Source organism: Loa loa (genome assembly GCF_000183805.2).
Source record: "Loa loa unplaced genomic scaffold supercont3.283, whole genome shotgun sequence".
Classification (NCBI taxonomy): domain Eukaryota; kingdom Metazoa; phylum Nematoda; class Chromadorea; order Rhabditida; family Onchocercidae; genus Loa; species Loa loa.
The window spans coordinates 1-11598 of NW_018108463.1; the positions used below are offsets into that span (position 1 = coordinate 1).

Sequence of the window (11598 nt, forward strand, 5' to 3'; positions counted from 1 at the left end):
AAAAGTAGGATTAAAAACAACAAAATCGATAATAAACTGAATTAGGAAAATAAAAAATTTTAAATAAAAATTAAATTTTTAAAAATAAATTACTTCAAATAAATTCAAAATTATTTCAAAAAATATATATATGCTAAACAAAATTTGTTTAATAATTTATAAAATTTTCAAATTTTTTTTTTGTAGTAAATGAAAATACAAAAAAAAAAAAAAAATTTCTTTAAAATGAAATTTTCTTACCATCATGCAAGATTTTAGTATGACATGTTTTAGATGTTGACAAAGTTTATCATCCTTATCAGTACAGGTGCAATCAATAAATGCGCCACCTTGTTGTGTTTTTAATGTATCACTTAAAAGTTCATGACATCGTTGACTGCAATCACCATGTGCTGCTTCATTTTCACATTCCGATGTAAAGATATTATATCGTGAACTGCACTACAATTAATCAATAATTTGCAAAAAAAAAACAAAGAAAATTGAAATGATTTCATTAATAAATTAAAGAGTCAATTCTCAGGTTAACTCTCGGGAGATTTCTCGAGAATTTATCTGCTATGATTTTTTCCTTTTTAATAAATCATTTTATCATTGAATTATTTTTCCTGTATTGTTTATAAGTTGCTTTAATTTTGAATTTATAGGAACTTTTCAAATATTTTTAATTTTAAATTCCTTTTTATTAATCGCAAAAAATCGATATAATTTTCAATATATTTTTAGCATAATGCAAGCTTTTTGGATAGAATTCTCAGATTTTAGCTAAACTAAAGCAGAAAAAAAAGTGATAAAATGAAATCTTATCAGCTTTATAAATTATTAATTGATAATTAATGATTATAAATTATTAAAGAATGAGATGAAATTATGTGAATGATTTCATATCTTTCATTTAGAATGTAAATTTCTTGCTTGCTTTTTTTTTCTGGCATGATTTTTTAACAAATCGGAAGTTGCGAGAGTTACAAGAGTTGTATCGAGAGTTGTGTTGTCCTCATGATTTCATCCTATTGGGCAAATATTTGAGAGAAATATTAATATTGATGGAATAGGATTTGATTGGAATTGATTAAATTCAATTTGTTTACGTTATTATTATTTACTGGAATTTGTTTAGGATAAGAATAATTAATATTGAAAAAATAAATTTTAATTTCTAAAAAAAAATTATTAATTTTCGTCTAAAATAAGTATATATTTATTGTGACAGAGTTAGTTATTAAAATTATGAAATAAACAAAAATTGTGACAGAAATAATTTTCATTAAATTGGTTTTTTTTTTTGAAATTCAAAAAAAAGTTTTTACTTCATATGTCTGACTATTCTTGCCAAAATGATATAAAATTTATTTAGGAAATAGAAAAGAAAATTAATTTATATTTCAGTAAAATATTTGAAATTATTTTATCGTATTATCAATTCATAAAATGAATGATTATTTCTTATACAATCGTTTATTTCTTTTCCAATTTTTATCAATTTTATTGTTTATTTTTTACCCATAAATTCTTAGAATCATTTTTGGCAGATTGAAAAACTGAACATTGTCCCAATTTTATGAAATGAATATTTTCTATATGAATTTTAAACAAGCAAATAAATTTGCATAATCAATTATCACATAATTAAAATCACAAAGCACTCATATTTTTTATGGAAAAGAAAACGAAAATGTCGCAATTTTTTGAAATTAAAAGCAAAAAATAATGACAAAAATTGATTTTTTGGTTAAAATAATATTGGAGCTTTTTTTTTTCTTTCCAGATGATAAGTTGATAAGATTTCGCAGATAGCCAAATAACCAAAGGGATATCTGAGAAGTGACATTTGTGAATTTTTTTTTTTATTCATTGCCATCTGATTTAAAAACTATCTTTGTGTTTACTTTCCCTTTGTATCGATGAAAATAATATTTCATTTCTTATAGTAATATTTTAATTTTCATGAGAAATTTGTTAAAATTTCAAATTAAATAACTTTTTGTTTACAAAAAATAAAAATAAAAAATAACAAAAAAAAAATTTGAAATAACTTACCATTAAATCAGCTTCACAGGCTAATTTTGCCAAATTACAATAAACTGGTAATTTTTTTGGAATTAAATTACACAATTCTAATTCATATCTACCAGGAATACACGAAATATCAGTTCGTAGAAGGGTTCGTCCCAAACGATTTTGATATAAATTCAATACCGCATTTCGACATTGTGGTTGACAAGTATTTGTTACACTAAAAACCAATTAATTATTATTTTAGTAATAATTATTTTCTCAGTAATAGTCTTATTGGGAAATATTACATATTAATTTTAAGAAATATTATATATAAAACATTATATATTAATTTCGTAGCGCTAATTGCATTGGTCATTTGGTCATTTTTATGCATTGCAGCGCAATTCCTTCTTCACCCCATTTCAATTAGTCTGAAACTATTTGTTTTGAAGATTTTCAAAGAGGCGCAAATGTGTCCTTTTTTTGAATTTAAGCAAATTTTATGTTTTATTTCAATAGCGCCTATTATAGAAATACATTTGCGCATTTGCGCATTTGCGCAGCTAATGTTATAAAAAGCGCAAAAAAAAAAGAAAGGAAAGGAAAGAGAATTAAAAAGGAAATAAATTAATTATTGCTTATTAAATGTTATAATTAATGTATGCTTAATTATGAATTGTTTGAATGCATAGAACAGATGGGTCATCAAGAAATGTTAGAAGCATTTCTTCCTATTTCCAGCTCAATATAATAAAACCATATCGTATCCGATCTGATTCAATTCCGATCCGATCTCATCCGATCCCACCCGATCAAAACTAAAATACGATTAATTAGCTTATCAATTCAAATTCCGATCTGGTCCAATTCCGATCCGATCTCATCCGATCCCATCCGATCAAAACTAAAATATGATAAATTAGCTTATCAATTCAACTGCATTTCTTAGTTGTAGTAAATAATACGATAATATTAGTAATGTAAATTTAAATTTGTTATCATCATCTTTTTCAGTTAAAGAAATATCATTTTCTGTTCTTTTCTATATGATCTATTTTGCATTTATCTCTTTTTCTTTTTCTTTCTTCTTTTTTTTAATCCAGACAAAAAAAAAAATTGGTTATAATGTTTGTAAATTGATATTGTTACGATCGGATACGATATGATTTTATTACGGTAAGAGGTAAAAGGAAGAAATGTTTCGAACATTTCCAAATGATTTATTTATTCTTCTTGTTTATCAAAAAATAATTTTTTAATTATTGCATTTTAAAATTAAAACTAAAAGAAATGTAAAAGTAAAGTAAATGAAATAAATAAACTAATCGAAGTGAACAAATTTTTTACTACGAGAAAAAAAAAATGCAATAATTGTAACATCAGTATATAATAAATATTGATTTTAATTAGAAGAAAAAAAAAATGCGTAATTTGATTTGAGAGGAGAAGTTCAAAACTTTAGCATAAAATAATTTAACTTCAAAAAATTATTTGATGAAATAAGAAGTGACAAAAATGACAAGCATGAATTTACACTCAGAAGGCATTCAACAGGTACAATATTTGAGGGAATTGAAAAATTCGAAACTTATATGCCATTAAATTGAAATTCATTTGTATTAGTTTAAAAAGTTAATTTCAAAAAATGTTCACATCAAGTAAGATTAGAGTCTCAAATAAATGGACTAGTAGTATGGTAATATCAGAACATTATTCTGATGTCAACCATAAAAGTCGCATAATGTGAACTTTCAGGTACAGTTCAACAGGTACTTCAACAGGTACAGTATTTGAGGGAATTGAAAAATTCGGAACTTATATGCCATTAAATTGAAATTCATTTGCACTACTGAGTTATGCATTATTGTTATGAAGTATGATAAACTTAAACAAATTTAATTGGAAACTTTAGTGGAATAATTATTTTGAAAGATTTTATTTTTAGGAATGTTTTTTTTTCGAAATTATCCCGAAAAATTAAAATTATAAAATCAAAATTATACGATTGAATTTAAAAAGAGCAATGTTTATGGAGTGAAACAATCGTTTTGAAAAATTTTAATTCTTTATTTTTAGGAATATTTTTTATTTTTTTTTTTTGGAAATGTCTCAAATTCATCAAAAATTATGCGATTGAACTGATTGGATTAAAAAGAATAACTTTTATAAATAAATGATGTAGGCGAGAAAAATAGGGAAAAAAATGAAAATTACATTATTTTTAATAAAATTTAAAAGAATGTGTATGCAATTATGTTTGGCAAATAAGTAGTTGAAAAAATTGAATGAATATATTTAAGTATTCAGTTAATTAAATTTAGGTAAGGTGTAACTTAATTCAAGTAAACGATTTAACTAAATTAAACTAAACTAAATAATGCAACAAATGTTTATTTTTGTTGAATAATAAAGTAATACATTTTTGAATTTTTCAATCAATTCTTCCTCAACCATATTTTGAATTAAAATATTTGAGTATATAATTTTTTTTAATCTTTAAATTAAATTTTTGAAATGTTACATAGTCAGATAACATATGCTAATTTCAATTACTCATTTAATAGAGTTCAATTTAATGAACGAATGTGTTAGATGAATTTATTATTAATGATTGATGCATTTCGTCCTTTGCTTTTGTGATTCATTCAAAATTTGCTAATTAGCGTTAATTAATGGAGTTGACATCTTCAATGTCAATTCCCATTACTTCTCTTTTTCTCTTTCTTATTATTTTGTCCATTAAATAATTTCCTTCCCTTCCCTATTAAATAAATGATAATAATAACGAATATATTTTTACCTAACAATAGTTGTATCAGAAGTTTTTAATTCATCATTCGAAAAATGGAGGAAACAAAAAAGTCACGAAAACTTACGTACGTGAAAGATCACGTGAAAATGATACAGATTATTATACTTTCCTCTTGTATGTTTGTATATTAGATTTTAATAAAATTATAAAAGTTGAAAGATTGTAAAAAAAAAAAATTGCCACATGCAATTAATTTAATATCAAATAATTCATATTTTAAATTACGTTAATTTATTTAAGAATAGAAGAAAGCGTGTAATTTTCATTTTCTACAAATATTACCTTGTTTTTTTGTAAGAATTAAGGAGTTATCTTCCTCCTGAAAAAGTTAATTAGCTAATTTAATGATTTGATAAGCTTAATTGAAAAGTTAGTAAGAACGAAAAGAAAGGATGCAAATAAATTTAGGAATAAGAAAGGACAAAAATGGGATTGTAAAAATTGAACGATTCATTGGATTGAAATAATTAATAATCGAATTTAATAAATCATTTAATTCTGATTCAAAATCTATACTTATTTGAGGAAAAATAAGGAAATACAATTCATAAAATAAAATTTTTTAAATAATATGAAAAAGAATTATATTTAAAACAATATATTGCAAAGTTAAATGGCAATTAACTTTTCTCTTTCTCTCTCTCTCTCTCTCTCCCTCTCCCTGTTTTTATCAAAGTTCAAAAGAGAAAAGTTAAAAGAGCAATTGCTGAGTGGTCACTTAATTTGAATAACTTTAAGTTTCATTAATTATATGACACTTTAATTGATTACAAATTATAATTATCAGGAAAGAATAAAAATTGTAGACTACAAATCGAAATAATTAAATCATTTTAGGTATTAGCTTAAATCATACCATAGTATAGATGGAGGTTGTGGAATAAGAAGATAGTTATAAATCATACTAAATTAATGATTTGAAAATTGTAAACGAATAAATGAAGATAAAAAATCGTCATAGAAGAGAGAGAGAGAGAGAGAGAGAGAGAGAGAGAGAGAGAAGGAGAGAGAGTAATTTGTTAGTTTTTGAAACTTTTTAACAATAAACTTAAATTTTTCATCATTCCTAAATTTGAATAATTTTAAATATGAATAAAGTTTGTGTAGGATTTATTTGACGATATTAAGATGCATAGGTGGTGATTATCAATCAGTTGACAATCAAAAGTGACATGTTGATCTATGAAATTGCAATAAACAATTAAATGATTATACATTATTTTTACTTCAATCAATGTTTGACAATTAATTAGTTAATAATATTTGGTTAGTATGGTTAACTGATGATTGATAAAATTTATCACATTCAACAATTTAATCGATAGACCTAAAATAAAAATGTGAAAATTTTTCGTTTTTTGTTAAATTTATTTCAAAATTTTTGTTTTTTTTATTATTTTCCCACTATTTCATTCCAAAATTTTTATTTTTTTTTCTTATAACAAAAGTTTTCTTTTATTATAATCAATGATCAAATTTAATGAAATTAATAATCTAAATTTAATTTTCTTTTCACTTGAAAACTCTCAGAAAACAAAAATAAAAAAAAAGCAAATTTAATGAAATTAATAATCTACACTTAATTTCCCTTTCATTTGAAAACTTTCAAAAAATAAAAGTAGAAAAAAAATGCAAATCTGATAATGTTTACCTTTCTAGTTACGAAATTAAATCCAAGAGATCTGCGTCCTATCATCTTTAACTAATTAACAACAATACTAATTAAGCACCATAATAGATCCAATTTGTGCAATCTAACTTATCATTAATTAGGTTACACTAAAACTTTTGGAATCAATTTATCAATTATCATTTTTTAAATATGAAAATATTAATAATAAATAAATACGAAATTAAATAATTACTGAATACGAAATCAAATACGAAATCACGAAAAGTAATTACGAAATTTTTAAATAGGAAATCAAATAACTATTGACAATTTTAGTCTTACTTTTTTCTTTGCAATTTAAAATTTACACTAAAATATAAACTTTTACCTGAATTGAAATTAGCAATAAAAATTTTTTTACTATTGCTCAGTCTATCCTATCGTACCATTCCTTTCCTCATCCTGTACAATCATATTTATCTCGAGATACATTTCCTCCCAAACAAACGAACAATTCTAATATTCTTTAATAATTTTTCAAATTTATTTTTTCAATTAACCCCAAATAAATATTAATTACTGGGATTAATTAGATTTTTCCCATTTTCTCTCCTCCTCTCTCTCTCTCTCTCTTTTCTCCTTCTCTCTTATTTACTTGTCAATATTGACTATTTTTTAAAATTTTTATTTAAAATTTTGAAAATATTCTTGTTTGTTCCTTTTTCAACCCCCCTTACAAACCACTTTTATTACAATAACTAAATCAAATAGAATTGAAATGATATATTATTCATCCACTCATATTTACTCCATTCATTCAATTTTATTTATTTAATGCATACCATTAATATTGTAAACTAATCGTAACAAATAATTCAATTTAAAAACATTTGTTTATATTTTAAATAAATTTAAAAAACAAAAAAGTTATTTAATGTTAAATTTTAGTTTAATTTGTACAGCTAATATCATTACTGTATGGATAATTTGCAATTTTAGGCAAAGAACTTAATTAATTCTTATTTTTCGAGTAAAATTTGATAAACTTTGATAAAATTTATCATACAAATATTATAGAGTTAGTTGTATAATTTCAATGGTTAATATGAAAATGGCAAAATTATTAAAAAAGTAATTAAATTTTGGAAAATTTTCATTAATTATCTCAAACATTAGTAATTTCGAGAAAAATTTCAAAAAGAAAATTATCAAACTATTTTTTATTCTTTATTTTTTCCATTAAAGATTTAATAATAAATTTTTTAATTATTGGAAAAGATAAAATGCAAAATTCAGAAGTTAATAATTGTCAACAAATAAATGTTAAACTTTGATAGAATTTTGAAAATAAAAATTAATTAATTAATAAATGAAAGGAAGAAGAAAAAACGAATTGTTAATATTTTTTTTTAATTATTCATTTGTTTAATTTCATATTTTTTTACATTATTACTACGACATATAATGTTGTCATTATGGGTAATAATTTGTTTGTCGAGAAAAAAAATTTTTTTTTCTCTTTACATAAATAATTATCAACAAATAAATGTTTAATTTCGGTAAAATCTTAAAAATAAAAATAAATTAATAACAGAAAAAAATTTGTAATCCATAAAATTTTGTCGATTTTAAATTAATTTTTGGCATCAAATTTGTTTTATTTTAAACAGAAATTTTAATTATTTCAAAAATTTAACTATGAAAAAAATAAATAAATCAACGAAATTCCATTATAACATAAAAAAGTTATGTAATTTTTTTTTCACTAATATTAATAACATTTGATATTATAATATAATAAGATATAATTGTTAATTTATTCTCTTCCCGTCTTTTTTTTTTTTAACAAAAAAGTGAACGAAGAAATGAGAATCAATTATAATAAATGACAAATATAATTGTTGACCTCTAATAAATGACAAATATAATTGTTGACCTCTAATAAATGACAAATATAATTGTTGACCTCGAAAATTACATACGATTGAATTAATTCCATCAAAAATATGTAAATAAATGATAAAAATTTTGTAATTAAATATTTCAAATATGTTAATTATAAGCAATTTGAAAAGGTCACTTAGTATCAAGTAATTTGAAAGGGTCATTTAGTATCAATTCTAAACAATTATCGTATTGGTCATTCAACTATTCTAAACAATTATCATATTGGTAGATCTAAGCAACATTTTATCATATTGATCATTCAATCGTTCATTAATTAAAACAGTTAATATTGAACAAAAACTGTTGTAATTTTGGATATTATTTAATCGCATTTAATAAATGCGTTCAAAGTAGATTTTTAGTTCAGAAAAATGTCAAAGGTTAACTTGGGAATATACGGTATTCACGTACTCATCATACATTGTAAAACATATTCCATATCATATCTAACAGATAATCATTTTTGAATGCCAAAATAATATTCTGATATTTTACATATATTGAATTCATTAAGAAAATGTTGACTTAAAAAGCGTAACTCACGTATAACTTACGTAACTTACGCATACGTAATCGTTGTATGTTACATAATGATGACAAATGACAAATTTATAATGTAAAAAATTTAGTGCTAAAAAAAAATTATTTTGTAATATTTTTCATCAAAATTCGAGATTTCTTTTTTTTTTTTTTTTTACCAGGTAGATTGAAGTACAGCTAATCGATGTACACAATCAGTATTCTCTTCACATGCCGCATTTGCTTGTTGACATTCGATAGAATAATTGGGATTTTGTCCTTCGGCTATTTTCATTACAAAAATGAATACAAATAATTGTTGCATTGTTAGCTATCTGAAAATGAAATTATAATTTTTAACATTTAATATTTGCAACAAAAATATGTGACATTTGATAACAGTTGACAGTCAGTAATTATCAATATTATCATGTTAATGATAATATTGATTAATTGTTGAATTTATTCAATCGATAGCAATATCACAATAACATTAGCATCTTATCAGTTTGGATTATATTGAGAATAAGATTTGCGCAAAATATTAATTAATCTTCAATTTACTCTTCTAATTTCAAATCTTCTTCAATTTCAATTTCAATTTTCAATTTCAATTCCTCAATTTCAATTTCATTTTTCAAATCTTCAATTTAGTATAAAATATATGATCATAGTTTTCTGCTAAATCATATTTATTATCTTATCATAAGAATCATTTATCACAGAGTAAGAGTGATGGTAATATTTTATAAAAAGTAAAATTTACTTTAAAATTATCAAAATTATTTTCTATTATCATTCCGTTTCAATTCTTTAAAATGTATCTTTTGCAAGGCGATGAAATCGATATGTTACGGTATGTTTTATTTTTCATTAAAGTGTAAACATACTTATTAATTGTAAATATACTTATCCAAACATACTTAAATATACTTACTGATATTAACATACTATTTATTAATTTATCAGTTTAAAAAATTTTTTAAAATATTATGAAAATATTATGGCAAATTTTCAAGATGATCGGGAAAAAAAAAACCAGTAAAGTAGGACGGTTTGATAAACAATCTGATAAGCATTTAAACAACATTAATATTAACCGGTAAATCGTAATGATGGATGAAGTGGTGATAAGAAAAAGATTGGGAGAACAAATATGACATACAAATCATAGGTACAGAGATGGCTTTTCAAATAAAATTAAAAAAAGAGGAAAAAAATTGGATGAACATTTCGAAGTTGAAATTTGATCGATAACGATAGAAATTTAAAACTCGTTAGGTAGATGAATAATGAAAGAGTTCGATATTAATAGAATGTACCTGAGAAAGTAATAGTAAAACTGATCGTCTTTCCGTTTTGTCCTTCAATCAGTTCATCCAACCGTCCAAAATTATCCTTTCCTTAACGATGCCTGTCATCTTTTCATCTCCAATAATAAATAAATCCAAATTATACAAAGGTACAAATTGAAATGTCAAAAATTTGAATCACATTTTCAATTTATACTTCTCAACAATAATCCACTTCAAATTCATATTTACAATTAGCTAAATGACATATTTGCAATTATGATCTTTAATTTGAAATGATAAATATTTATTTAAATTAATTCATTGTTGAAGAAATTTTAATTTTAAGCATATTTGATGAGAGCTATTATTAATAAATATAAGGTGCATTTTTCTTTTTTTTACAGCAATTCTATTTTGCGCAATTTTTTCAAATTTGTTTTTCTGAATTATTGGAAGATTTGAAAAATTTGAAAAAAAAATTCCTTTTAAATATTGATGTTAATGAAAATTGAATAAATTCGAAAATTTTTAAAATTAAAAAAAAGTACTAAATGTTTTGAAATTAAATTTCTCACGCAGACATTTATGCTAATGTTACAATGAAATTTTATTAAATAATTTTATTAATGGTTTCGAAATATTTAAAAATTATACCAAATTTTCCATCAATTTTAATATTATTTTTGCTTAATTTATTGCATAATAAATGAAATTATTTGAAGTACCAAAGAATATTTTCAGTGTTTTTATTTTAATGATTAAATGATTTTTAAAATTGAAAACAAAAAAAAAAGAAATATCAAATACCCTTGCTTATCTGATCTTAAATTTAATACTTGAGAAATGAAATGAAATATATTTATATATGTAATGAAAAGAGTTTAACCACTTGAAAAGAAATTGAAAATGGAATTTCTTCATCTTACATCACGATCTATTCCCACTTTTAACAATTCCAGTTTTAATCCTTTCACTGTCACTGTCTCATTTGTTAGCTTAATCTATCAAACGAAATATGTTCCCATTAAATTAGTTCACGAGAAACATGAGAGATTAATTTATGGTAAAGATGAAATAGAAGAGAAATTAGGCAAACGAGAAGAAAGAGATAGAGAGGTTGACAAGAATTTACAACAATTCAACAATTTAGCTCAATGACTGGAATAATCAACTAACTGTACAAATGTCAACATTCAATAAATTTCAATTAAATTTACTCTCATCTCTCTCTTTCTCTCTCTCTCTCTCCCTCTCTTTACCTCCTCCTTCACAATTTTTCATAAATTTGTTTGTTTCCTTTTCTTTTTCCAACTAGTTCTCTTTTTCTTGCAAACGATATGTTGAGGAGAAAAAAAAACTTTTAAATTTAGATATCATAAATTTCAATTGGTAAAATGATTCAATAATCTAGT

General features: G+C 22.9%; 1 protein-coding gene across 1 annotated transcript; it reads right to left on the reverse strand.

Moving 5' to 3' along the window:
• Positions 1-240: 240 nt before the first annotated feature.
• On the reverse strand, positions 241-2236 carry LOAG_08816 (hypothetical protein; the record flags this gene model as incomplete). The annotated part of the gene is made up of 2 exons (XM_003144346.1): positions 241-441; positions 2041-2236. Coding segments are annotated over 2 exons (397 nt in total), but the record flags the coding sequence as incomplete, so codon positions are not given.
• Between the last annotated feature and the right edge of the window lie 9362 nt (positions 2237-11598).